Genomic DNA, 27,406 nt, shown 5'->3' with positions numbered 1-27,406 from the left:
AGAGATTTTTTTAATACGTCCAGAATTACTTGTGATTGTTTCATGAGAAATTGCTAATTTGCTTAGAATATTACTTGTTAATCGATTGAATTGGGAAGGCTAGTTTAGCGACGAGTAAGCTCAACTACAAAGTATCATTTCCTATTTGATCCGTTTGAATTCCATATTCGAAGTTGCGATCGGATCTATTCATTAAAAAGAATCGATCGTGTTTCGTGAATTTAGGATTGAAAAAAAGAAGAAGCATAGTTTGAAATGTGCGTGTCTCGAGATTCAATATAATGCTCCATTTCTTTCGCAAAATAATAGAAGATATGAAAAAAAAATTTCTAAAAATGATGGCTCACATCGTTTGAAATAATTAGTCAATGTTGATGTTTAAATAATTTCATGGACTGAAAATAGGTTTTTATTTTTCCATTTCTGTAAGCGATACACATAATCATTTTAACAAAGTAGTTGTCAAAGTATAAAGTAAGAAAAGTTAAAAAAGAGCTTATCCGGACGAGCAATCTCATTCGGCCTAAAGAAAATCCAACGTGGCCGACGTTATTACTAAGGAAAAGGAGTTCCTCGCTTTGGATATGAGGATAAGGATATAACGGCCGTCAGAGGAAAGGGGACCATGATCGATAAGCATGTTTCCTCGTTTCCATTAAACTCGTTAGGGCAAACTGTCAGCCAAAGCCTCTCCCCTGAATAAAGGGTTTGCTTTTGCTTCGGCTTTATCCTTATCGGTCCCCATTCACTTTTCCATTAGGACCACTCCATGTCCGCCGCCCCCCGCCCCCACATCCCAACCATCCCGTATTTAGACAATGATAACGGATGTTAGGGGTTGTCTCTTGAGACACGAAACCTGGGTTGATCATATCATCTGCGAATGAAATCTTTAGAGCCACGTTTGGTAGTCCGAATAGGATAATTTATTGCCTCATCTGCTGTTTGAGGACGTCCTCCGAATCGGATGAATCCGGATAAAATTTTTTGGATAAGAAATTCGGGGCATAAGGTGGAATAAACCTGCTATTGAATATAAAAAAAAAGTAAGAATTTAACAAAATGAAAAGCCACCGCCGATGCCAACGTTCGGAACAAATGGAGCAGGCAAATGGAACATGATTCGACCTTTCTTACACGCACAATTGGAACGGTCTTGGGCAAAGACCGATGATATCTACAAATCCGGAGAGGAATTTCATCGGGTAAATCTAGTGGAACGTGCTTCGACCAATGATTTCTGCATGTTTGTCGGTGGAAGAAGTTACAATTTTGGACGGGAGGCAGCTCCCCTTCTTTGAGAGCTGCATTCCCTTCTTTTTTATTATCTTTTAAATGAATTTTATAATTTTTAATTATTTCAATCCAATAGTATTTTTTTAGTATATATTTTTCAATCTTATCTTGTAGCATACCGAATGTTTGATATGATCAAACTTCTCATATTTATTGTTCACATGATTTCTCATATCGGTTTATCCTATCTTATATTTAGCCCGATTCTTACCGTGACGACCAAATGCATGTTTGGCTCCAGGTAGTTTTTGCATTATGGCCAAGTGTCGTTGTTTATCTGAAGTAGAATCCGAACTTATGGAAATGCCTAAGAAGCACATTGCGATTTTAACTCGAATGGAAACCGACCAAAGGCTGGAGAAAATCAAATTTGCCACGTATGATCGTCGCGAGCGGGAACGTGAACTGTCATTGGGGACAGCAGTGGGTCCCAGTCCTCATCAGCACCTAGTCAGATCCCTATCCACTCTTTTTTGGATTTTTCTTCTTTTAGCTTTTGGGGGCAAAACGAAAATATCCAGCTACTTTTTGTTACATATGCCTTGAAAAAGCGAACGTGGTCCAACCGCCGCCACGTGTTTCCCTGTACAAGGAGCTTAAGACCACGCGCTATAACCCGGCGCTTGAGCTGCACTTCCGCCGTGGCCCTTCTTTTCCTCTCTCCCCTCTGCGTTTCTCTCACGAACGAACTTCTCTGAAAATTTTCAAAAATGAAAGTCTCCTCGGGCCACATCCTGAATCGCAGATTTTGATGCCTCATTCCCTATTCGGAGTTATTTCGCCATTGCATCTCTCCCCATAAACATTCCTTAAGAAGCGTACGTCGTCACCCTTTTCGGCGAAATTGTTTCAAAATTCAATCTCAAATGTCTTTAATGCTTGTGGCATGGGAAGTTCAAATTTACATCTAAACTTTCGATTTGGAAATATCAATTGTGTTAGGACGCACGTGTGAGTTAAGTTAGAAAATACCTACATTAAAAAATTAATGTGGTGTTGAGCAATTTATATAATTCATTGATTTAAGCTTTTGAGTGAATGTGGGTCTAACTGGATATATTGACGAGTGGACGTAAGATATCCGAATTAAGAGAGGGCAATTTTAATTGGTTCATGATTTATTGGCTCATAATTGCTTAACCTTTTGAGTGAAGATGAGGACCTCTCGCTGCGCCTTCCAACATGTTGCATGGCTAAGACAAGTAAGATTCAGATAATGTATTTTGATCCCGATTAAAGTTACCTATCTTTCCGCTCTAGTCAACGAAAGGGAAAGGGAAATAGATGCCTACGCGGCTTGTGCAGCTTTCTTAACCTATTTATCTGGAGCCATTTACTTCGTCCTTTGAGCGAATTCATAAAAGCCAAAATTATGCCTTTCGGAACGAGTCGACGACCAACGTTGAAGGGGAAAAGAAAAAATCGAACTGGATATCCGGTGTGCTGGCCGAGTAGCTTCAACCCTTTTAAAGAGAGAGAGAGAGAGAGAGAGAGAGAGAGCGAGAGCACAGTAAGGTGCAGTGCACTGTCACTGGTCGGCGCGTGGGGAATCGCGATTCCCTCCCCCGACAAAGCGTCTGTAATCTCGAAAATGCCCTCGACGGTTATCCGTTAACCCATCGGGGAAGCCCCAAAGCGACTTGACCCTTATCGTCAAATCACGTGACTCTCTCTCTCTCTCTCGCCATCGAGTCTAAACCAATGGGCTCTATAAAAACCGCGGGCTCTGCGTAAATGGAAATTAAAAAAGGACAAGCCACTTTTCACTTGGCATAAATTGCAAAGGCTTCTCTTTCTCTGTTGCCGAGAGCTGATTGTTCAAGCGCAATTTTTTATTAGGTGGGTCTATTTGATTTTTTCCAAGGTATAGTTTAAATTTGACAAGATCGAGTTCCAATTTAAGGAAATCTCGCGCGATTAATTGTCGGATAGAATTCGAGGTGTCCCTGCGTCAGCCTTCCTTCATTGGTACGAGAATGACTGGAGCTGCGCGTATAAATTGTTCCTCCTCTTGTGCTCGTTTTGCATTGATCATTGTCGATTGTTTCTGGGGTCTCTGCGTGTCTGTTGAGGATTTCGGGTCGTTGGTCGCAGTCGGGTCTCTCTCTGTCTCTGTGACTTCTTCATCGTCTTTGATCTGAGAATCTTTTTTTGGGGGGTCTGCTTCTGATCGTCTGCTGCGGACACGGTTGCGGTTAATGCAGATTAAAGGGGGACGAAAAGAGTGGGTGGGAACATCAAGATTTGACAGGAAAATGGAGGGTGGAAGAGCGGTCGATCTTGGATCTGGGGATTTCGGGTTGGTATAATGGCCTGTTCACGAATTTGCGTGTCGATTGTGAAAGGAAGTTTTTTTTCTTTTTTTTCCTCTTTATATTGGGATTTTTATGTTTTTTTTTTTTCCCTCTGGTTAGGTGTGCGCATTACAGGAGAAGGTGCAAGATAAGAGCACCATGTTGTGATGAGGTCTTTGATTGCAGGCACTGTCACAATGAAGCAAAGGTATAGAAATGCAGAGAAACTAATGGATACTGTGTTCATGGTTCATTATTGCGCGAATATAGTCAATGATTGACGCCTTCGAATCGTCGTTATCTCACAGAATTCGCTCGAAACTGCGCCTCTAAAACGGCACGATGTTCCGCGACACGAAGTGAAGCAGGTATGCATGATTCTCCGGTTTACATTCTTAGTGAAATAGGTTTATTTGTTTTGTCCTTGTTTCTGCCAAGGGTATCTGGCTTTTGGTAAGGCATGGATGGATATTCCTGTCTGCATTTCTCAGTTGCTGTGAATAAAATGAGGGCAGGATAGTTTGACAGCAGTTAAGACAGCCAATCGGATCGGGTCCAATTGAGATTGATTGCGAAGAATGTCTTTTGCCGTGCCTGGTCATATCCATAGTTGTCTGATGCACAATCTCCCTTTCTTGTTCTGGATCAAGTAGACAATAACGAAATGCTTCTGCTTCATTGATGGGTTTTTTCCAATAAATCTATAGTTGTCTGCTTGTTCTGCTCTTTTATTGTGCTCGTCTCATTGGCCTTTCAGGTTATCTGTTCTTTGTGTGGCACCGAACAAGAGGTAAGCTGTGAATTTTGGAAACTGAAAGATATGTAAATGAAAAGCGTGTATAAGACGGTACTTACCTAAATGTTGAATACTCCAGGTTCAACAAAACTGCCAGAATTGTGGGGTTTGCATGGGCAAGTATTTCTGCGCTGAGTGCAAGTTCTTTGATGATGATGTAATTTTTTTTTTTCTCTTGAGTTTTTCTTCAGTTCTTTCCCAGTCTCCGCCACATAGTTGCATCAGCTTATCTTATGGTTGCTAAACATGTTCAGGTTTCGAAGAATCAATACCATTGTGATGAATGCGGTATCTGCAGGTACATTAACAAACCAATGTTCACTCATATTTGATTGGAGGAGTCTCGACTAGTTCTGTGACGCTGTCGTTCTGTCATCATTTGCTTTATAAGTAACTAGTTTTTGCCAATTTCCACCATCTCACACACTTATATATCATAAATTTCATCAGTATACTTAATTCTCAATCCTTCTGTTGTTTGTACAGAACCGGAGGCAGGGAGAATTACTTCCATTGTAAGAAATGTGGTGAGTGAAAACGAAAAAAAGAGGCTTCTCTGAAAACTATGTTTTTGTTTTTTTTTCCCTCTGCTTTTCTAGCACTCTCCAGATTCCAGTTTGATCATCATGGACTTACTTCTGATATGCTTTGAACATTTGCCATAGGATGTTGCTATTCGAAGTTAATGATTGATGACCATCGCTGTGTCGAAAGGGCAATGCACCACAATTGCCCTGTATGCTTTGAGGTAAGACACGGAGCCAAAATTCTACATTGATGACAATGTCAAATCAAATATCGAATTGCTAAGTCTTCTAATATTTATCTGCAGTACCTGTTCGATACGATGAAAGATATTACTGTCCTACCTTGTGGACACACCATACATTTGGAATGTGTCAAAGAAATGGAGCAGCACTACAGGTTAGCACCATATGTCTCACTCACTTGCAGTGCCCTGCAGCCGACTAAATATTAGTTTCCCTCAAGATTTACATCGAACTCACTCCCGGATTCTGCAGGTACTCGTGCCCTGTTTGCTCAAAGTCAATCTGCGATATGTCTAGTTTGTGGAGAAGACTTGATCAAGAGGTATTATTTTGAATGAAATCTCTGTTTTTTATTCTTCTTCATTTCAATAGATTTTGCTTGCACCCAATGAATCTGTGCCATGTCACCTGAAATCGCTTGTTGATGCTCGAATTTCATCACAGATCGCGAAAACTCCGATGCCTGAAGTGTACCAAAATAAGATGGTGAGAATGTTACTCTATATTGTAAAACAGCATTAGTTTCAAAGTCATGAAGCCCTCGCTCTCAAAGTTTCTAAATGTGAACACATTGTGCTTGGTAGGTTTGGATACTCTGCAACGATTGCGGAGCGCGATGCCATGTCCAGTTTCACGTTGTGGCACACAAGTGCACGAGTTGCAGGTCCTATAATACGCGACAAATGCAGGACAGGCCTCCGGCCTTGTGTTCGTCAGGGACGTCCGAGGTCGTGAGATGACCCGCTATAGTCGATAGCCTTTTACACGGAGCAGCTCATCCTCTTTGAATAGAATCGGGGCATGAGCGATAGATAAAGGTCTTTGAGACAACCTAGTATGATAGTGTTATCTTGTAAAAGATTTCCCTTTCAGGGAAATCATTTTTTTTTGTGGCATTAAATCCTGCAACTTTTTTTTTTCCTCATTTTGACTGCTGTATGAGAAATTCTGACCATCTGTATCAGATTTGTTTGTTAATCCATCGAATTTTCCCTTTCTACAAGCGGATTTGTGAGCCTAGGTCGGAGTTAAGAACCCAGGCAAAATTGTGTGCCTGAGCAAGTTTGGTCTCGTAACACAATTCAAGCAATGGTCCTGGTCAGGCATATGTTAAGCATACCTTGGGGGTTGCGAGGTTGTTATTCTACGTTTACAACATCCTATCAATAACTGTACAACGTCGTTCGAAGACTGATAAAAAGCTATCTACCTAAGAAGTCGACTTGAATGAATGAAGAGGAAAATTATCAAAAAGTTTCTATACTTATTATACTAATGCCAATTCAGTTATAAAACCTTTCAACTTAATCGATTTGATCCTGAATTTTTTGACAATTTGTCAATTGAATTCTAATGGCTGGTAATCGCTGATGTGAACAACTTTTTTAAAAAAAATTTAAAAGATTGAGTTTTTTTAACCTCATTTCTTGAATTATTTAGTTTTCTTTCTTCTCTTATTTCTTTTTTCTATTGCGCCCGCGAGGGTCACCGGCGACCCTCACCGGCCATAAAGGCCTTGCCCATGGCTAGCGAGGTGGCCCTCACCTAGATTCGACGAGGGCCTTCGTGCACTTGCCAATGGTCAACGAGGCCGTGAAGGCCTCGCCCACGGCTTGCTAGGCGGCCCTCACCCGCATTTGTCGAGGGCCTTCGTGCACTTGCTAACGGCCGGCGAGGCCTCACCTAGGGCCTTCGCAGCCTTATCAGCCGTGGGTGAGGCCTTCTCGGCTAGCGAGGTTACTGATGCCCTTGTGGGCATTACTAAAAAAGAAAAGAAAAACAAAGAAAAAAAAATATCCATGTCAAGATCGATCGGGCCATATCGTCCGTGTCGCCGATTTCTAATCAATATGACTCAATTTTAAAAAAAATTAGAATTAACTTGGCCACATTAAATAGCTTAGGACTGAATTGTACAAGTTTAATTGATTTAGGACTTATTTGGTAATTTTTTTTCCGAAAATAGGGGAAAAAAACAGTCAGTTTGTGTTTTGGCGGGGGTGGGCTCTTGCAATCACTTTTTGGATTTCTTTTTATTTCAGAATTTCCACCGTTATAAAGACTCCTTTTGGTTTTCAAGAATTTGGAGGGAGCGCGAAAGAAAGAAGTGCTAAAAAGTCTAGGGACAAACATTACTTGACTTCCCCCCCAAATTTTATAATTTATTTTTCAACTATTAAAATAGATTAAAAAAAACCCCCCACGCGCGTGATATATATATGATATGATGTGTGTGCGTGTTCGTTCGTGAGTATCCGAACCATATTACAGAAAAACAAGAAGGAGAAGACAGAGCCAAAGTTTTATGGAAGTCGAGATCTTGAGGAGGGCACTCACGTTTTCAACGTAAAAAAAGTAAACCATCCCTGATAAAAATGGCCTCGAACGTGGGATTGTCGCTGTCCGAAGCCCGCCTTCCCAGGCCAGAATTAGTTGCAGTGTGTCATTTATGACAAACTGCCCGGCACATTGGCCTCTCAAACCTAATATAAGTTAAAGTGTGTGAAGAATCAATTGAGGCTTGTCTCTACTCGACCTTCTCTCTCTCTCTCTCTCTCTCTCTCTCTCCCCAGTTAGTGCAGCACCGTCCTCTTTCGGGGTTTCTGAAAAGTGGAGCTTAGTCAAGCTCTCGTGCATCGTGCTTTCTAGATCCTCTCTTTGGTCAATCTGGCCAAGTATTACTAGTGGGACCGTCACAATTTAACAATAATTTCTCGATCCTTCGGGAGAAAGAAAGAACAATAATGCAGACTGGTGTGGTGTGCAATGGTTTTGACCAGGTATTTCAGATTTTTGAGATATTGATGTTTAACCTGGAGGACCAGGGGAAGGAGAGGGATTCCACGGACATTATGCAATGCTTGGTATACTACTACAAAAACATGTAGAGCGAAAGAATGGTGATACGAAGCGATCAATCACTCCCGTCGAGCAATTTGTTTCAAACACCAATCGGAAGTTGTAAAAGACTACTACCGACTTAGAACCCTCGACCTTCACTCCGCTCCGACCCACACAGGCATTAGAATTTGAGATGAGAAACGTGTGTTCCTTTGCTGCCTATACATGCTCTACTCCTAATTGAAGTTCCCATGCCGACTCGTGTTTCCGGTTCCCAACATGAAGAAGCTGGAATTTGCTCCTCGGCTAGAATGGCAAGCAGGACCCACCTTTCTCAGTGGAATTCCCACTCGATCAATATTCAACACCACTGTTGAGGCGACAGGGAACTCGAGTGTGGCGTCCCGAAAGTTGCCGGTTGACCCCATGGTGCACTAACACTGGACTCGAGAAACTGAGGGTTGTGTTGTTTTTTTTTTCGACTTTCCAAAGGACCGTTTTCATACGGCAGGTGCGAGAGTCAACTCCATCACATAGGATCCTATTTTTGTTTTCCTGCCTCCCTTTTGGTTTCCCACATGGTTGTGTCTCGATTGTAAATGATGGGGATGTTTCAATGATTCTCCACATCTAATCATGCTCATCCATGCAGAAAGAAAAAAAATCCAATGATGCATTTCATATCTAAAGCATCTTCATCCAATGATGCCCAGAACAATAAACGATGTATTTGCTTTTGTTGTGTAAGAGTCTCAAGACAATGCAGCTGTTCTCATTGGATTTGCTGGGGAGGAACAGTCCTAGGAGGTAATGCAGCACTGTGGAAGCACCGTAACTGAGGAAATGCCGAAAAGAGAGAACCCACTTTCTATAAAGCTGAACCCAAAAATTTGCTCAACATTACCAGTCTTCGTCCCCCCAATACACATGAAACCTTTTCTTCTCTCCTCTTTTTTCTCTCAACTTTCCAGATGTACAGTATCATTAAGAGGGCCCGCCAACTCAATTCGGGTAGCATTCAAAATTCAAATTAAGCTTTTCTGAAAGATTCACATGCTTCACACACAAGCAGAGGCAATGTGGAAACAGTACATCTTACGTTTCGATGGTCTATGAGTCTCTTTAACAGCTGCCTACCTCGATGTGGGAAGGTGCTTTCGATTGGATTATAACCCGTGCTCCTGAAGCAAGCCTGTTCAACAAAAAGTATGGCAATTCAAACGACGTGAACGTAAAGATCCACAACACGACGCCTCAGTGAAATTAGATGGAGGAGAACGAAGTTGAAACTTAACTTTCTTCGATTTTTGTCACTTTCTCATCCTCCGGGGCGGAGTCTCTCTTTGACGGTTTGTTCCCTGGGGAAGGCTCGGTGATTCTTCTACTATTACCATTTGATGAATTGGCAAATAATGTTCTGGAGCTATCTGCTCTGTCTGAAGAAATTCTTGGTTTATCGGAGAGAGGGGATCTCATAGACTCACTTCGAGGTTGTTTAGCTATTGAAGCTTTAATCGATAGGGGTATGCATTTTGACCGTCCATTCTCACTTTCCCCAGCCGAACCTAACTGCTTACCAGACCTGCAAGAGAAATAACATGTCCTACAATCATCTAGATTTAGGAACAAAAAGGATTTCTCCTCTCAATAATGTTGCCATCATAACTACTATGGCCCCATAACAATTGAGAAAAGCAAAGGAGATTGTCGACTATCTAGAATCCGTCATCCTTGTACAGAAAAACCTCTAGTCACATCTTTTACAAAGCCAAGGCCCCCCGAGAGTGGGGGAAACATGCTCTGTAAGATTTGCACTGTCAACACATTTACCACACAAAAATGGTGTTGATGTATCATTTACTTGACCAAATTATCAAATTGTAGGAAAGATGCAATGAAATTTGTGGTGCAAGTTGCCGTTGGTTCGTCATTCACAGGGTAAAGACATTCAACTAATACTCTTAGGTTACAAAAAAGTGCAAACAAACAGAAACTGGTTTTTGCAATAGGTCTCTACAGAACACAGTACAACCGAAGAGGGCATACCCATATTTCCTTTATTCGCTCGGTACACATATAATAGCAAAAAGAAGTAAACCTAGAAAAGATAGCACCACATAGGAAATCGGAGTTACCTGCCGGCATTGTAGGAAGAGGAACGCTTCAGAGAGCTAAGTCCATCTCCATCCTCCCGGAGAAACTTGGTCTCAATCAAGCTGCCACTGAAATACTCCTTATCTTCCAGCCTTATGCCCATCAACCGTGGATTTTCTGATAAGCAATCAAGCTCCCCCATCATCAATGATGTAGAAAACAAAGGAGATGGAAATTTTGAATGGGAAAATCGTGGCCTGTAAGTTGGGATTAAGCCAAAGGTGTTGTCTTTCACTGATATTGATCCACACGAGATTAATTGCATCAACATGTTGGTAGCTTTGAGCCTTGCATTGGTCGGCAATCGGATTTGTTCCTCTTGAAGAGTTCTAAAACTATTCATCTTGCTAGCATCAGCTCTAATCAATGATTCCAGAGTTTCAGTCTTTCCACCTGATGAAGAAGCACTAGAGGATGTGGGAGGAGGGGAAACCGCACCACTAGAAATCTCGGAGGTCTCCTTCAAGCAAGAGGCCTTAGTTTGGCAACTTTCATCGCATTCACGTTCGGTTGAGCCATCATCAGTAGAGACTCCTCTAGTACAAGTTTCTCTGGTTTTACCTCTGCTTATGTTTTCTTCAGTCTGAGTTGATGCATCAGCTAACCCCTCGTTCTTGTACACCTTGTACTCCGTCAAGCTCAGAGACCCATTCCAACTGGAGCCTTTTCCATTTCTTGACTGTGGTGAAACATCAGTGGAATCAGTGTGATGAACTGGAGAAGAATGTTCATCCTCTTGGGAGTGTTTTGCTTCTTTTCCATTCATGCTTGAAGATGATGATGAATCGTCTTGACTTCTAGAAGATGGTGGAGCTGGCAATTGCTTCAAATTCCTGGTGCTGATATTCACGACAGGACTGAAACGATCTGTATAAAAACATGTGCAATAGCAACACAGGAAGCAAGCCAGCTTAGCCAGGTTTCTGTTCTCTTTTCTGCTTGCTAACATTAGTCGTATCTAATTCACAAGCAAATACGATCCTACACCACATCTAAAGTCAGCAGCAAGGTCAAGTATGAAAGACCACCATCTACTTCACCTGAATTAGACTCATCAAAGAGCTCTGAGCCTTTGAGGACGTATTCGTTTCCATTAGATGGAAGGATCAAGTCATCTTCACATAGATCATGCCAAACGAAACCATTTTTGTAGCTTCTGCAATGATCAACGGATTGAATAATTCAGGAAGCATCGTAGGATTTACCAAATAATTATCCAATAATGACATAGACCCCAGAGGATCCAAGACGCGCTTCTTATGCAACTAGAAATCACCCATTAATGAGCGGAATTTGAACTGGTACCTCTTAGAGGACCACGAATACGTAGATGCCATTCCTCTGCCTCGAAGAACATTCAGCCTATCAATCACATCTGCCAAAACAAAGAGTATTCGCAACAAATGACGCTCTGCAAGCTACGGGGAAGGGGAGAAAATGAAACGAAGAAAAGCAAATGCAGTTCCTGCTTCGCCGTTAGCGTTACCTCGCAGATAGAGTCCTTCGGGCGAGGAGATAAGCACTTCAATGAAATGAGGATGCTCAAGCTGGCGATTCCTGCAGAGATAGTAAACCACGGGCACTTTCCTGCTCTGAAAGTACTTGGGCGACTTCTCCGTCCACACTTTCGCCCTCTCCGGGCTCACTTGCCGATACTTCTTCATCCTCGCCTCCATCTCTCCACCGGAACCCGCAACCGGACCCTTCCGGGGGCCGACCGGCAAAAGCAGTCCGTATCTCCGACTCCGAAGCTGGCCGGCAGCTCAGTCAGCTCTCCGCAAGAAAACCCCAGATTCGAGAAGCGAACCGGAACTCCGACGCCCAAGGAAAACGAAGGCAACCAACCGACCTCCGATCAGTATCCGACCACAGAATCAGGACTCCGAATGCGTTGACCAGAGCTGGAACGGATCAGCATCGCTCGCGGGCCTGGCCGCCGGAACCTGGAGCTGCCGTTCGCGACCCCGACATCGCGCGATCACCGTTTCGACGAAGAGGAAGGGAGGGGGGGCGAATGTCCGGACGGGCTCCGAGCAGGGGGGGAGGGGACCTGAGAGAGAAGACGAAGTGGACGCTTCCCCGCATTCAACGCGTGGCGTGGTGCCGCGCTGTGGGATCGATCAGATTGCGTCGTCGTTTCTCTGGGGAAGAGCATCCACTTCAGCTCGCGCAGAGCGAGAGAGAGAGGGAGGGGGGTGGGGGAGGAAGCGACAGGCGAAGGACAAGACGGGGGTTGAACGTGAAGCTTCCCTAATTTTCTGGTCTGCTTTTGGCAGATTGCGCGGACTGTTGAACTTTACAAAAGAGCTTCGCTTCGCTCCGTTGCCTTTAATCTTTTGAAAGTTAGTCACGTGACGTCGTTTTTGTTTGCAGCTTTGTTAACGGTGTGGTTAGATCTAGCTTGACGAGCCTTTTTTTTTTTTTTGGTTTCAGCCCGTAATAATGTGCATTTGGCCACAAAAAAAAAAAAGGACAGTGGCCACTAGGTGTCGAGTTTGAGTTACTATTTAACATGAGCCCTAATTTTTTTTTTATAGAATTAATATCACGAAAAATTTCAAACCGGTACGCTCATGGCAAATTTACCTCAAACTATTTTTTTTATCATCAAATACTCTAACTATTACACTTGTGATAAATTTATTCTCCGCTAATTTTCATTAAAGTTTATAGTCAAATTACAAAGTTAGACGAGACATTGTAGTTGATGGGTGTACCCATTTGTGATTTTTACCATTTGTTTGTCGCAATTGTATCAATTTGAGATTTTTCGAAGTACTAATTCTTTTTAACGAAAATTAACAAAGGGTAAATTTATCATAAATGTACTAGTTTGGGGTAAACTTGTTACAGATGTACCAGTTTAGGATTTTTTGTAATCAAGAAAATAGTTTGGATTAAATTTACCACAAATGTATCGATTTTGGGTTTTACGTGGCCAAAAAAATAGTTTTGAGTAAATTTGTCATAGGTGTGACAATTTGGAGTTTTTTGTGATCAAAACAAAGTTTGGGGTAAATTTGTTACAATTGTACAAGTTTGGGACTTTTCGTTATATTAACCCTTTTTTTTAATGGAACGTCTCTTATTATGAATAAAAAAAAAAAACTTCCGAAACAAGCCGCTGAACATTTCGTCCGCTGTATATGTTCCGTTGGCAACTTTGACGTGATCATCGATGCGAGCATCTCTGCCGTGAAATGTTAAATATGTGCGGTTAGAGAATTAAGAGCGATGAAACTTGTGCATGAAATGCAAGTGAGTCGTAAATTATTCGATTAATTCAATGGTATCGGATGTTAAGATTTCTTGGATGGTTATAGTCGAGACTGTACGAATTGATTTGGGGTGACATCAGTTTTCTTCGAAGGATAGTTTTAGCCGCGTTCGCAATCTCGTCCTCTTCAAATTCGATAAGTGTAGGAACTAGACATGGAAAGGGTTGGACCGGACATGAAAACCAACGAGCTCGTGACTTAATTGCATTCAATTACAAATTTTGATAATCGCACGGACAAAAAGGTACGACTATGAGGACTAAATGGCTCCTTCTTTTCGTCTCCAGATTATTTGATCCTGGAGGATCGAACAAGAGAAGTATCGCGATTTGATTCGTGCTTGATTTAGTTTGGTAGAAAGATGCTCGAACTCAATGATAAGAAGAGATAGGAACAAATTTATGCTACCAACTAAGACAAAATTCAAGTTACATTAAGCGGTTGTGTTATTCTAAAGATTCGTATAGGTTAAAGATGCAATATTATCATGTGCCCTGTGTTCCCGCAAAGGTAAAAATAGAAACTTCAATGGCTTTCTTATAAACCTTGATTTCGCTACGAGTGTCGTCATTAATCATTTGAGATAATATTTAGTACGTATACACGTATGTTTTCTCATCCTTCCAAAGAGACAACTATTAGCGCTCTCTTATTGTTTTTTTTTTTTGGTAAGGATTAGCGCTCTCTTATTTGTCGTTGACAAGTGCATAAAAATGTGAGGCAACCAATCGGGCTGTTCTAGAGGTCTCTATAGGTGCGAATTTGTGGCTTCATCACGTGCCCCATGTTCCCCGCGACTTGTCGTCCTCGCATTGAGGTGACCATTAGCTCTCTTATCATCGTCAAAAGAGCATAATAACCACGCATAACTTATCGTGCTATCCTAGAGGTCCCTCTAGGGCGGCATTATCATGTACCATATTTCTCCTACGACTTGTCATACTTGCGTAGAAGTGACCATCAGCGCTCTCCCATCATCGTCGGAAGCGCATAAAACCACAGAGGGTAACCTATCGTGCCATCCTAGAGGTCCCGACAGATGCAAAGATGTGGCATTATCATGTGCCACATTTTCCCTACGACTTGTCCTCCTCGCATAGAAGTGACTACAATTAGCGTTCTTTTGTCATTGTCAAAAGTGCATAAAACTGGAAGGTAACCTAGTAACCTATCGTGCTATCCTAGAGGTCCATAAAAGGTGCGGACATGTAGCATTATCATGGGCCGCATGTTCCTTGCGCCTTGTCATCCTTGCATGGAGATAACTATTAGCGCTCTCGTCGTCCTAACCTCAAATGTTTCGGGGACCAAGGACGCCGGACAAGCTTATCGTCTCTACATCACCAAAAATGGACATTTAGTCACATCACTTATCCTAATTTTGTCTTGCGTCTTTTGGGGTCCATGACCTATAAGGTATCTCTAAGAGTTTAAGATTTACCTATATAAGATAAGTTTCCGGGTTATTAAAAAAAAATGGAGAAGAATTTTGCGATGTATACTCATATCACGAAAGATGATGTAAGATTCGATTGTTGATCGCCGATTGTACTTGGATGGTACGACGGATCGGTCTTTTGAAGAGTAAACGAGTTTTTATAAACTGTACCAAGTCGATTCACTTTTCGGATTTACTTACTATGTCAAGACGACTTATTAACAAGAAATCGGGCTGTTGCGCAGAAGCAACCGCGGAATGTTTCCGATTCTCTCCCTTGTTACGTGGATAAGAGACGGACAACGAGTTGTGGACTCGAGGCACAAGAGGGTACGGGTTCAATTGCCCGCGGTGAATGGCAAAGAGACAGCCAGCGTTCGTATGACTAAAGCCCGGCTGAAATGGATGGGTCGATTTGGTCGGTCCGGGCCGGTCGCCATCGCCACTTACAGAGTCTCCGTCCACGACTGTCCATTTATGAATACTGACGCCACTTAATGAAGATGGCGCGCGCCCCTTTTGATTTCGCCGTTAGTTCGTGCCATGACATCCTCATTTTCAGCTGCGGATAAGAAGTAGAACTGCCGTTAATGGATGATGGGTCGACGGTTTTTTTGTTTTTTGAAATTTTCCATTTGGCTAAGAAAAAGATAATGCAAAACAATCTTCATTGAGAATAAAGTAAGATTTCCCTATAGGATGAAAAAAAGAAACAGATTTTGGCTCCATTTATTTCGCTGAAAATAAATTATTCGAAAAATATTTTTCTTAAAATAGCCGATTGTATCGCTTAAAATAATTAACTGATGAAGATGTTTTCGTTATCAATATCAATTTATATTTAAATATTTTCATAAATGATGAAAATATTTTTTTAATTCATTTTGTAAAAGGACTAAATGGCATTTTTAATAATTTTTTTTAATTCATTCATTTTTGGAAAAAATTCCAAATAAGAGCCTCAAATGTCCTTATTTTTTTTTCAAACAAGGATCTAAAATTGATCTTATTTCAAAGAAGGGCCTCGAGTACTCTTTTTGTTTCAAAAAAGGACTTGGTCAAAGGGTATTTTCGTCCACTCCCGCTGTAAATTTTTTTTCTTTTTCCTTTCTTTCCTTTTTCTATCATTTCCCCTTTTTCTTTTTCGTTTTCCTTTTTCTTTCCCCTTCCCTTGCCACCCCTTGGCAGCCAACGCCGGCCTTAGGCATGGGCCGCCCATGTTGCCGTCGAGCGAGGGTTGCCTCGCGGGATTGGTTTGGTGCTTGCTCTCTTTGAAGATACTATGCAGCAGAAATGTTTGGACTTCTTGGGTTTTTCCATGTGACACTCTAAATCGACGTCTCATGGTTGCAAATTTCTGATATTTCTTTTGTCCGAACCGTGAGATATAGCTGAAACTTGTCTTAGCAGTAGCTTAGTTAATGGAATCGGCATACACGGGTGAAGTTTGGTCATCTTCTCCATCCGGGTCCGGTGTTTGCAGCTCCCAAATGACCGGTGTCAAGCGACGCAACCCTCGCCCGACATCGGCCTAGCGAGGGTGACGCCGGCCTAGGCGAGGGTATGGGGAATGGGAAAGGAAAGAGAAAAAAGTAAAAAAGTAAAAAAAATTGTAAATAGAATGGACGAAAATGCCATTCAGTCAGGTCTTTTTTTTTAAACAAAAAAACGCAATTTGGGCCTTTCTTTGAAACAAGATCCATTTTATACTTTTATTTAAAAAAATCAGAGCATTTTAAGTCTTTATTTAATTTTTTTTTTCGAAATAATAAGAATCATATCCTCAATGATTAGTTGGTACAAGTAGCCTAGTTGGATCGTACGCTACATTGCCAGCTTGGAGCGTTTGCTGATCAGGGCATTAAGTCACACACGTGGGCCTTGTCCAAAGTAGCTCCACTCGTAGTGATGTCGAGATAGAGCTGAGTACGGAATTAAATTGAAATTACCGGTGAATCTAGATGAGTACCCGCGGGGGTGGCCCGATGCAGGGTACGATTCGATTATCTATAGCGAAAACACTTGTCGATAACCATTATGATGATCGACGATCGTGACATATGTCAATCCTTATAGGATGGCGATTGATCGCCTGGTTATCACCAAGTGCCAGACGTGAAATGAAGAACGGAAAGTGAAGATTCCGATTGAATATGGACGAACCGATTAACAAGTAAGTCCAATGGCATTCAAAGAGTTGTAAGCGCTTGCGGAGAAGGCCGACATGCGATCATGGAATATAGAGTTCAGGATTTGCAGTTGTAATTGTTCATAACCCGCATGAGGAATAATAGTTGCTTATAAGCAGTTACGTGTGTGGACCATAAAAGTCGGTGCCATGTGTGTGTACTGTAAAGGTATCTACGGTTATCAACACATACTTGTATATTTTCTCAGTTTCATTTGACCAGTATGTTGTAAACTTCTAGTATTTATATTTTCTTTAGATTTAGTCGTTCTCGATCCTTTTTTTTACGCGATTCGATTCCTGTTCGAATCACAAAAGAAATTTGAAGTAAATACGTCACATGAATACGAATTTAGATTTTTGGTATCATAAAAAAAAAATTCGAATAAATGTATCACAACTAGTATGGTTTACAGGTTTTTAATGGCTTTCTATCCTGTACCTTTTAATGATATCATAGGACAAGTTGAATGCGACCAGTCAGACCGACGTTCTCTATATTTCTATGCATGGTTTTCAGTTGATGGAATGGGTCAGCTTTGCTGGTCCAATCTTGAGATGACTTGATGTTGACATTTCATTCCAATCACTTATTGCAGGCCTTCTTCATCATCCCTTTCTTTTTCTTTGGGCTATGATGTTGCTTCGTCCCAATAAATTCTAAGTATGATGCTCCTAGCCTTTGGTATGGAGGACATGTGAGCCGACAGAAGGGAAGTTTTTCTGGCCATCACAAAGGAAATGAAAGCTTTGATGAACTGTGGTTAAAAGATGAAACGGCTGTGGGTTTTATACAGACACCAGCACTGTCTTTGGGAACCTAGAGAAAGGGTGGGGGAGAGACCGTACCGAATTCCTAACCCGTAACTTGGCATGTCGATCCGGGTCGACAAAGTCGGACGCAGAGAACGCAATCTGTATCACAAAATGTTGAGGAGAACAAAGAATGTGACGGCGACGCAATCCTGCCCTGTTCGTGTTCGAGTTGATCTTAACATGGAACAACACGAGTTCGATCATCCAACATGAAGAATGAAGATATAGCTTCTTGTCTTGTGCCTTGCGAACGACTTTGTGGATCGAATCAAAGAGAGCCTAATATTCTAAAAAAACCTTCAATTTTAATTTTGCTATTATAAGTGACGTGGCGCCACCACGCACATCAATTCGGTGGTTGTATTCATTTTAACAGAAAATCTAAATTTTTTTCCCAAATCGTGATAATAAGCACTCTCATCCCACAAAAACGGATCTTTCTCGACATCAAAACAGAATGAACGACGGCCAACGCTCGACTTCGGCGTTGTTGTTAGTGGTGTGCACACATCGTAATTCCCTTCAAATAGCTAGGTCCTTAACACCATCACCATACAGAGACATCAAAAATTGGTTAAACAAGCTCCCGATTTAGATCGAGAGAGGTTCGACAAGCACATAAACACATATAAGGAACTCTCATAACTAGATTTAGATTGGGAGATAGAGAGTTTGCGAATCTAGGAGAAGTCGTAGAACCACTTTCAGGGCAGTAGGAACTCACCGTAATCCTCCTTGATTCTGTCGGACTTCCTGATCCGGAGGACAGACACATCACAGAACCATTCCTGCATCTTTACCACGGATCGGAACTTAATGACATTCATTAGACCAACGTGCGCCAGCTATTAGGTGATAAATGCTCAAAACTGGACTGTACTAAATAATAAAATATCGTTTTCGAAGGAGTGCTGCAAATATTTTTCCATCGACAATCTCCAAGAGAGTTGCAAGTCTGCAGAGAGCATAATTACAATGAAGGTCCGGGGGGTTTTAGCACTCAGCCACTTGAGGAAGGCCGAAAGTACATGCAGATAGGCGGGTTGATCCCAAAGATAGAAAGTATAGATGCTGGAATGGTTCATATACCATCGCCGCATATTAGACCTGAAGCAACGGCTTTGGCATAGTCCTCCGCGTCCTTCTCGTTGATTCTCTCCCAGAAGAACAATATTACGGTCCCCACAAACATGTCGATCGCAAAGTAGGCTCCAATGTAGAACGGGATAGACATTGCAATCGGAATCGGGATGAACTGCGAGACCGTCTTGGGGGTCATGTCCCTCAGGAGGTTTATAACCAGAGCTGCCACGAAAAAACCGAGGCACATGGCGAGACAGTTCTTGCGAAGCTCGGAGAAGCCCTCACTGGCCAGGATTGCCATTTCCCTGCATATCACAGCGTTTGGCGCTTTGTACGGTCCGTCGGGTGAACTGACATCAAAAGCAGTCCAAAACAACCAAAACGTGAGCGGTGCGATTACACAACCCATGGCAGTTCCGACCAGCTGACTCGCGAACATTGATTTTGCAGATGATGAAGTTAGGTAACCTGTCTTGAAATCTGGCATAAGATCGGCGGCTGTCGAGACAATGGACGTCATAACCCCACATGCTGCTAAACCGGCTATCACGCCCCCATTGGACCCAACCAAAGATGCAATCACGAAGAGTCCAATCGTTCCATAAGTCGAGGACAAGTTATAGTCTGTTAGCCCAGTACCATAAGAGTTGCAGAAGGCAAGGGCAGGAGCAATGATGTACAAACATAGAACCAAATACCATCGAAGAGGCGGAAAGATCATTGGAATCGTCACTGTGGATATCGCGACAAGGCCCACGTAGCCGGAAGCTGCAAACCAGAAGGGCATTCGGTCTTTCAAAAATATATGATCTCTTTTCCTCTGTTCCATCGGTATCTTGGAACTCTCACCATCTGCAAAAATCCCGAGAATCAAGCACTAGACAACGTTCTTCCACAGGCACGAAATAAAAGTGAAATGAAATGAGTATCGCCTAGCTTCAATTACAAGCAAGAACACAGTTGATGTCCTTACCAAGAGACTCCGTGATGATCGGCAGGTTGCTAGTGTTACTGCCTTCGTCGAACATCTCTTTAACAGTTATTCTTGTTATCTTGATCAAATTGTAGAGACCGTCCCCGAAAGTAAGTGAAATAGCTATGAAAACCTGAAACAGAAAGCGACATTTTGCAAGCAAGCACACTTGCAGTGGTTGCTGTGAATAACATAAATAGTTCTCAAGCAGTACCTTATACCCGTAGAGACCTTTGAAGTCATTGCTGCCAAGATCAGCTGGATACCAATCCCCGGCATGTTCTGAAATGAAAGGCCAGAGGAAACCCCATGATATAATTGCCCCGAGTAGAACCGAACAGTTAACGATGTGGGGACAGATGAGACCACATCCAACATAAGTCGGGCTGAAGTCGAAATAGAACCTGTCGGAAAGAGAGTGATGCGCGATCAGCAAGGAAGATGCACACGTAAGCAATCTTAGCATGTAAGAGAAAACCAAATGCCAGAAGACAAACGACTAGCGAATGTGCCGGTTATATTGAACGAAAATGCATGTGCTAGATTGGCAAGCATATCCATTTGAATCTAACTATGATCCATGGCACAAAACTCCTTGGAAAACAGTTTAATGAGTGCTGGAAGTAAAATCGTGAAATGACATTAAGAGAGAGAGAGAGAGAGAGAGAGAGAGTTACGTGTTCTTAAACAGAGTCAAGCCAAGGCCGGGAAAATGATCGAATCCACATGAATCGCCAATACCGTTGAAGAACCACTTGAAGCAGCTCCATGACAGACTTATGCTCAAGCATTTCCCGAGGCAACTAACCTGCTTGCTGGGAAATCAACACAGCAGAAAGTCGCACACCGCACAACTAGTTAAGAGAGATATCCAGAGTGAAGAAAAGAATTGTACAGAATCGATTCACACTACTTTCCTGACTAGCATAAGGAACATTTTAACACTTCAAGACTAAACTTATCGAACACAGACTACAGATGGGAAAAGTTTTCCAGCTCTGTCGTTTTGATAGAATCCCAATCATCAGAGCTTCATTGCTGCAAAGCCTGAAGCTCCTTTCGAGCAGAAAATAGACCACTATAAAGCATATAGTTTCCCTCAGCCTCGCTTACCCAGCAAGTTCTGCTCTGCTGTTTGTGTGAAAGCTGTTTATTAGCATAGCTGTTGCAGTGCCGCTTGGATAAGCAAGCTTATAATCCAAGATCATAACCTGTGATAATTGGACAGAGAAAAGAGAAGATCAGAAAAGGATGACGTGCGCTGCTGGTCATGATACTTGCAAATATATGTTTACAGCAACAATACTTCAGATTTTAGCGTTGTAAAGCTACAAATCAAGTATGTACAATCATCAATTGTTCCACTTAAGTATGGATAAGTTGTATTTGGCGTCGCCAACCTTTTGAAGAGGAACAAGGCTAAAGAGTCCCAGAAAGCTGATGATAATCAAGAACACGATCATCCATCCCAAGCCTAGGTTCTTAACATCTGCTGCCCGATTACCAGGATAATCAGCACCAATGAGCTGATATATCTTTTCATCCATTGCAATCAAGTATGAACCTCCACCTGTCAGTAATCAAGCACGAAGTTAAACCCAAAAGATAATGAAGTGATCATCAAAATTTAGAGGGGAAAAATGCTAAGAGGATGTTCCAAATGCGAAATTGATCGGACCAGTTGACCAATCAAGCATCTGTATCTCTGAATGACCTAACCATACATCAGAATCATGATAACAATCAACAATGTCAGCCCAATTCCATCCATCTCCATGCATTAGCAGATGTACTGTTCTAATAATCTGAAGGATGGAGCCTCCTGTTTCCTATTCTATAAGCAGGAAACTTAATTTCGTTTTGATTCAAATGAAAATTCTCCAAATAGACTCACCACCAGAAATCATCAACATAAGGCGCGACGGTCATAAACTTGATAAAAGAAATCACACAACAAAAATACATGTTGATAAGACACTTGGAGCTCAGCTAGAACAATTCAAAATCCGTGTGCAAGAAGGGAACAAAAATACATCCGGGAATTTCTTCAGCCGTAAATGAAATCTTCTTGCCAGGATTGGAGGTTTTCAAAGAAAGTTGGAGCAAGGACACAATCCTTTTCTTCTGAGACCTGAGCAAAAGTTAAAGCAGGAGTATATAGAAACACCTTTATCAGAGGAAATTTTGTGGTTTCAAAAGGCTAGACATAAACACATCTCCTTTGGGGATGGAAACACTCCGTTCGTCCACATAATGACAATTATTTGAAGAAGGAGAAATTGGATTTTATCGATGAGAAATGATGATGGACTATGGATAGATGACCAGGAACAATTGAAAAAATTGGCTCTCTCCTATTTTCAGAATCTATACAGGATAACAACTAAGAGTTACCTCATCATGATGGCCCAACCGATTTTGCAACTTATCCCAGGACCAACTGCAAAGTTTGTCGAGGCATTTGAGCAAGGACGAAATTCAGAATGCAATATTTGAAATGGGGCTGTCTAAAGCACCAGGACCAGATGGATTCCAAGCAATATTCTTCCAATAGCAATGGGCAACCGTCGGGCGTCAGTAGCTCAGTCTGTCTTGAAATTGAAAAACTTTGGCTTGGTACTGGGAGTATGAAGAAGATCAATCAAACTCTTATGACCTCTGATGTTACTGAAAGATTGGAGAACTTCCGGCTTATTAGTCTCTCTAATGTCTTCTTCAAATAATAACCAAGATAATCCTTAATCGGTTAAAGGATGTTATGCCAGTATTGACTTTGTCCAACCAAGTGAGTTTTGTCCCTGGTCATAACATTCAAGATAACAAAATCATCACTTAGGAAATCGTTCATTCAATACGCAGAATGAAGGGGAAAAAGGGATACATGGTAACAATGGTAGATTCGGAAAATGCGTTAATAGATTAAGCTGGGATTTCTTTTGAGAGACCCTTCATATGTTGCTATGACTATGCTGGTATATGTAATGCAAGCTGCAAAACTGCCAGCTGTAACATGCCAGGAAGTTGAGAGAGATTGTCCAAACTTTATCTGGGGAGATGCTAAGAATAAAAGAAGAAGAAGAAGAAGAACAAGAAGAAGAAGAACAAGAAGAAGTCGCACTAAGTGGGATGGGAGAAGATTTGTCAACCAAGAATGGTGGAGCGCTAGGAATCCGCAGTTTAAAGACATCTAATGATAAAACTTCCCTTTTGAAACTTGCTTGGTTCTTAGCTTCAAAACCAGGACCCTTGTGGGTAGCCTTCATTTGAGACAAGTACAAATTTTTTGAGTTATTATCGTACTAGACCTTGACTGTCTTGTTGCTGAGTTTGTCTGTAACGTGGCAATTTTATTGTAAAAGAAGCGTACCATTTAATCTTGCCGGAGCCTCAATTGTCCACTGATGAACTTTGGAGTTTAGTGTGGAAATGGGATGGACCGCAAAGAACTGGAAGCTTCTTGTGGCTGCTTTCTCACCGACGCCTACTAATTAATTATGAAAAAAAATTTAAACATAAACTTACGGCACATTGCTGTTGCGCTTATTGCCCGGAATCCACTGAGACAATTCTACACGTTCTCAACGATTGGAAGTATGCAAAGAATGCTTGGCAAAAGATTTGCCAACCAGTTCAAGAGGATAATTCTTTACCCATGATCTACACAGGTGGTTGTTGATGAACTTTAGCTGCTTCCCCAACATGGGTAGAAGAGAATGATTGGCCACCAGTGTTTGAGTTGGAACTTTTGGAACTGGATATAAAAGATTATTTCAGACGGACTTCACTTTTCGAGGCACTCCTGCGAGCCTAATCTTGTGATATGTCAAGGACATCATGTCGGCTCTAATGGCTGAAAAGAGATTATCTCCCCAGAGGGATAAAAGGGAGGTGTGGATTGGACAGCTCCTCCCCATGGTTGGATCAAGCTCAACACTGTCGGAGCCTCCAAAGGCAACCCGGGCCCAGCTTCAATAGGTGGACTTCTCCGCGATGAGCAAGGCAACTGGCTTGTAGGTTTTGCCCACCATAGAGGAGTTGCTCTTCGTTGAAAGCCGAACTTTGGTGTATTCTTTTGGGCCTCAAGCTGGCAATCACCTTAGGCATTTTCAAAATTATTGTGGAGGTGGACTAGCAAGCAAGAATTTCACTACTTCAAAAATCAACTATCTCTCACCGTTTTGGCGACATCCTCGTCTTTCGAATTCAGAAATTGTAAAAGTACTTTCACCGAGTCATAATTCTTCACACTTTTAGGGAAGAAAATTCGTGTTCAAATTGATTGACAAATTAGATCATCCAGTCGTGCCATATAAATGCCACTCCATCTTTGGATAGGCCACCAATAAAATTAATTCCCTCGTTGATATGAGTGTAACATTTGGGCTTTTGCCCTTTTCGTATAAAAAACAAAAACTGCAAAAGAAATCACCCAAAAGAACTTTAGTTTCATATACTGCCAATGATGACAGCAACCGATGTTGACTGGACAGAATAAGACAGCGAAATTAAGCCTTTTTTTTATTTTTAAATCAACTGTTTGATTGCTTTAATGCAACTGACTCAGCGGACCAGCGACAAGACAACAGAGCATAAAAGGAGAAACTGACCATTGCCGGCGAGCCCGAAGCACGCAACCACGCGGGTCTGGATCACCGTATTCTCCTGGCGCGTGAAGGGCGCCGCCGAGAGGCCCATCCGCGACGCGAATTCCGTCCATGACTTGATGAAGAAGAACCCTAGCAGCCCGGCAGCGATGTTCAGGGACGGCACTACGCCGACGGTCAGGTTGAGCTTGTGAAACAGAATGCAGAACAAGGTCCCCAGCATGGCGCTCACGGCGAGCGCGCGGGCCGTGATCTGGTCCCTCCATTGAGGGATGCTCTCCTCGCTTTCGCCGCCCACGCTCTTGCGCGGATGGAGAAGCTGTTCCGATATCTCAGTCTCCATCGAAGGATCCCGAAAGGGATGTGAGAGAGGTTAACGGATTGATTAGATGATGGAGAGAGGGGTTGAGGAGACGTCGGAGCGGCGGCTCAATGGCACCTGGGGGGGAGGCGCAACGCTCGCTATTGCCAGCCGCTGCTACGGTCGTAGGCGGAGTGGCGTCGGCTGCCGGTGGGTTTGGGGTGGATTAAGGGTTTAATGCTCTAAAAAACTCGTTTAATATTTATTCTATCATAATTTTTCAGCCCATAAAAAATTTCCAACCATGGTCTGTGTTCTCATTTTACCGTAAACTTGTCTTTTTTCATAAAAACTATAATTTTTACTTAAGTTCCAAATCTGTCCCGTTAACCATCCCTCTAAAATGTCTCGCAACCGATAGATGAAAAAACTCTTAGCGCGAGCTTGCTGAGCAAAAGCTCTCCGACACGGGAGATGACAGACTCCTCTGGAGCATGAGAGATTGAATATTGAACTCAAAATCGAAGATCCCAAGCTACGGAAGGACAATTCCGTGAGAGTAAGAGCAATTGAAGAAGATCGAACTTAATTGCTCTAGTTTTTACCAAATGACGTGGTGTAGGCTTACCGGGAAATTCATCTCCAAACAAACAAGAACACACCCACAAAACAAAATCCGTCCTCTGCTACCTCCACTGGTTTTTCTCTCCACACAATGTCTGCATCCGTTTCTGCTTCTGTCTCAAACGAGGCCACTCCCTGGAGGACTGATTATTCTCAGCTATGTGATAACTTGGGCATCACGTTTTTCAGGTATATGCTCATGTTTGATATCCGTCTTCTGACGATACGGATATATACACGAATACACAACGCATGCGAGTTTTCAGTTTTCTGCAGATATTGCAAATGCCTAATGAACGGGGTGTCCTATTATAGTGATGTGGCTGCATTTCTTGGAGCAGATAACGATGTGATAATGATTTGCACATTGATCTTATCTCTCTCCCAAGTTCTAAAGTCGATACCGTTCCATTCACTGAAGCAGCCGGCGCTATCCATCAATGTGCTGTCAGTCAAAAAGCATGCAAGAGACACTCTCTTACAAGTATAAGAGCTGCCCTCCGCATTGGACATGTCTATTCATACATGACAAATTCCTGTGTAAAAACACCAAATGCCAGAAGACTGCAATGCGTAGGCACTTCCAGAAGATTCAGATGTGCTGTGCACTCACCCGGTGTTTGGGCTAGAGAGTGGCAAACATGGGCGGAGAGATCCTAACTTTCATGTATGAGAGAGATCGAGTGAGGGACGAGAAAACATGCATCAAGCTCGAGACTAGTCTGTACAAACTACACACATCTGATGTTCATTTTCAAGGAAACAATAAGACCGGCAAGCTTCCTCACAAATTGACTCATAATCCAATTCTGCATCCCAATGTTAGCACTCCAATTCATAACATAGAGCACCCAGTCTTACACTAAAAAGCATGATAATTAGCTGCTTTTGCTGCAGAAACTAACAATCTCTGATGTCTGTGTGTTAGCAGTGATTCCTGTTAACTTGCATAAGAACATAGTTGAAACATCAAACAGAATGGTGGTCTCCTGCCACCCCAATTCTTTTCTTCTGGATGAGTGCCTCCCAAACTCAGCAACTACATGCCTTTCGCTTTCAGCTTTTTGACACCAGCATTGCACGTCTTTTTTTTTAACTTACAGTTCATTTTTATGTCACTAAGAAGAGAGGATAAAGAGGCTAAACTTGATCTTTCTTTCCGGCTTAACCAAACTCCTTCAGCTCTGAACCAAAGCTTATCCTCATCCTAAATTCCTACTATCCAGATCACGGTGGACCAATCCCTCGCGTAGATATATACGAATCCAAATGTGGGCTTTGAAGACCCTATTGAATTCATCCTGGTGCTCGCTGTTGCACTGGGGATTTTTGTCCTTTGATTTAAAAAAAAAAAAACAGGGGAATTGATAATTCTACAACCATTTTTTCACTCCTTGGGCACTTATAATCTTGATAAAGCTAACCAGAATCAATTGGCAAATGTGGAGCAGTTAGGCATAAATTGATACCAGCGTTCTGCCAGATTGATAGCTCAAGAACTTCGGTCTCTAAATCCTGGAAAGGCAGGAGGCCGGCCGGTCATTTGCCCTGGATTTCCTTCCTGTCATTTCCAACCCCTCTGCCAGAGATTGGCCATGTTAATGTCGATACACCAACTCCAACCAAGAGTTAGCCCTTTTCCTCTTAGTCTCGACTCCAGGGATAATTTTTGCGCTAAAGAAGGCATAATGGGCAGCGTTGAAAGCTTCCCCCACCTCCACGGCCACAGCATGGACGAGCAGTTCCTAGAAAAAAAAGAGTAAAGCTGGATTGTACACGCTCAAAAATTAACCTATTTGCAATTTTTGTTTGTATTTCTTCTGAAAATACTCGAGTTTATACACAGATTGAGATCCTTGAGGAAAGTTGAAACAATCTCATATTTGGATAGGTGACTTGCTGACTTCTCTCCCTTGACAAGAAGGAGGTGAGAGGAAACAAATGGTTTTG

The 27,406-nt window shown here is 42.2% G+C and overlaps 3 protein-coding genes across 12 annotated transcripts; 1 reads left to right on the top strand and 2 right to left on the bottom strand.

Moving 5' to 3' along the window:
* The first annotated feature begins 3,002 nt into the window (after nt 1–3,002).
* Nucleotides 3,003–6,159, top strand: LOC115735472 (E3 ubiquitin-protein ligase RZFP34). Of its 2 annotated transcripts, none has more exons than XM_030666722.2 (13): nt 3,003–3,135; nt 3,501–3,595; nt 3,711–3,798; nt 3,899–3,958; nt 4,348–4,380; nt 4,466–4,543; nt 4,641–4,684; nt 4,873–4,913; nt 5,052–5,134; nt 5,219–5,310; nt 5,409–5,478; nt 5,601–5,642; nt 5,741–6,159. In XM_030666722.2, exons 2-13 carry the CDS (start codon nt 3,552–3,554, stop codon nt 5,894–5,896), a joined length of 831 nt encoding a protein of 276 aa, XP_030522582.1. In that variant the 5' UTR covers nt 3,003–3,135; nt 3,501–3,551; the 3' UTR covers nt 5,897–6,159. The 2 variants fall into 2 exon arrangements, with proteins under 2 accessions (XP_030522582.1, XP_030522583.1); XM_030666723.2 differs by having other exon boundaries at nt 3,042–3,154; nt 3,498–3,595.
* A 1,893-nt stretch (nt 6,160–8,052) lies between these two features.
* Nucleotides 8,053–12,468, bottom strand: LOC115735470 (protein SOSEKI 3). 9 transcript variants are annotated; one of them, XM_030666717.2, is made up of 8 exons: nt 11,638–12,468; nt 11,457–11,526; nt 11,192–11,307; nt 10,133–11,018; nt 9,510–9,579; nt 9,389–9,451; nt 9,097–9,189; nt 8,053–8,627 (listed from the first exon to the last, which is right to left on the bottom strand). In XM_030666717.2, the coding sequence occupies exons 1-8, from the start codon at nt 11,825–11,827 to the stop codon at nt 8,352–8,354; spliced, it is 1,764 nt and encodes a 587-aa protein (XP_030522577.1). In that variant the 5' UTR covers nt 11,828–12,468; the 3' UTR covers nt 8,053–8,351. The 9 variants fall into 9 exon arrangements, 7 of the variants coding, with proteins under 7 accessions (XP_030522577.1, XP_030522576.1, XP_030522579.1 ...); XR_007199537.1 differs by having other exon boundaries at nt 8,548–8,627; nt 9,292–9,451; nt 11,638–12,466; XM_030666716.2 differs by having other exon boundaries at nt 8,057–8,627; nt 9,097–9,191; nt 9,374–9,579.
* A 6,315-nt stretch (nt 12,469–18,783) lies between these two features.
* LOC115735469 (probable metal-nicotianamine transporter YSL6) lies at nt 18,784–25,016 on the bottom strand. The gene is made up of 7 exons (XM_030666715.2): nt 24,535–25,016; nt 21,328–21,497; nt 21,041–21,138; nt 20,605–20,742; nt 20,142–20,331; nt 19,928–20,060; nt 18,784–19,806 (listed from the first exon to the last, which is right to left on the bottom strand). The coding sequence occupies exons 1-7, from the start codon at nt 24,872–24,874 to the stop codon at nt 18,953–18,955; spliced, it is 1,923 nt and encodes a 640-aa protein (XP_030522575.1). The 5' UTR covers nt 24,875–25,016; the 3' UTR covers nt 18,784–18,952.
* Nucleotides 25,017–27,406: the final 2,390 nt, after the last annotated feature.

This window comes from Rhodamnia argentea, chromosome 8 (assembly GCF_020921035.1).
Source record: "Rhodamnia argentea isolate NSW1041297 chromosome 8, ASM2092103v1, whole genome shotgun sequence".
Taxonomy (NCBI): domain Eukaryota; kingdom Viridiplantae; phylum Streptophyta; class Magnoliopsida; order Myrtales; family Myrtaceae; genus Rhodamnia; species Rhodamnia argentea.
This window is presented reverse-complemented; position numbering and strand designations above follow the sequence as displayed.

Coding starts and splice junctions, on each gene's coding strand:
- LOC115735472 (XM_030666722.2), top strand. CDS start 3,552: ATGGAGGGTGGAAGAGCGGTCGATCTTGGATCTGGGGATTTCGG. Junction 4,381..4,465: donor TGTGTGGCACCGAACAAGAG/GTAAGCTGTGAA, acceptor TGAATACTCCAG/GTTCAACAAAACTGCCAGAA. Junction 4,914..5,051: donor CTTCCATTGTAAGAAATGTG/GTGAGTGAAAAC, acceptor CATTTGCCATAG/GATGTTGCTATTCGAAGTTA.
- LOC115735470 (XM_030666716.2), bottom strand. CDS start 11,827: ATGGAGGCGAGGATGAAGAAGTATCGGCAAGTGAGCCCGGAGAGGGCG. Junction 11,019..11,191: donor CTTTGATGAGTCTAATTCAG/GTGAAGTAGATG, acceptor GTTTTTATACAG/ATCGTTTCAGTCCTGTCGTG. Junction 9,192..9,373: donor AAATGGTAATAGTAGAAGAA/TCACCGAGCCTT, acceptor TTTTTGTTGAAC/AGGCTTGCTTCAGGAGCACG.
- LOC115735469 (XM_030666715.2), bottom strand. CDS start 24,874: ATGGAGACTGAGATATCGGAACAGCTTCTCCATCCGCGCAAGAGCGTG. Junction 21,139..21,327: donor GCCTTGTTCCTCTTCAAAAG/GTTGGCGACGCC, acceptor CAATTATCACAG/GTTATGATCTTGGATTATAA. Junction 20,061..20,141: donor AAGGTCTCTACGGGTATAAG/GTACTGCTTGAG, acceptor TTTCTGTTTCAG/GTTTTCATAGCTATTTCACT.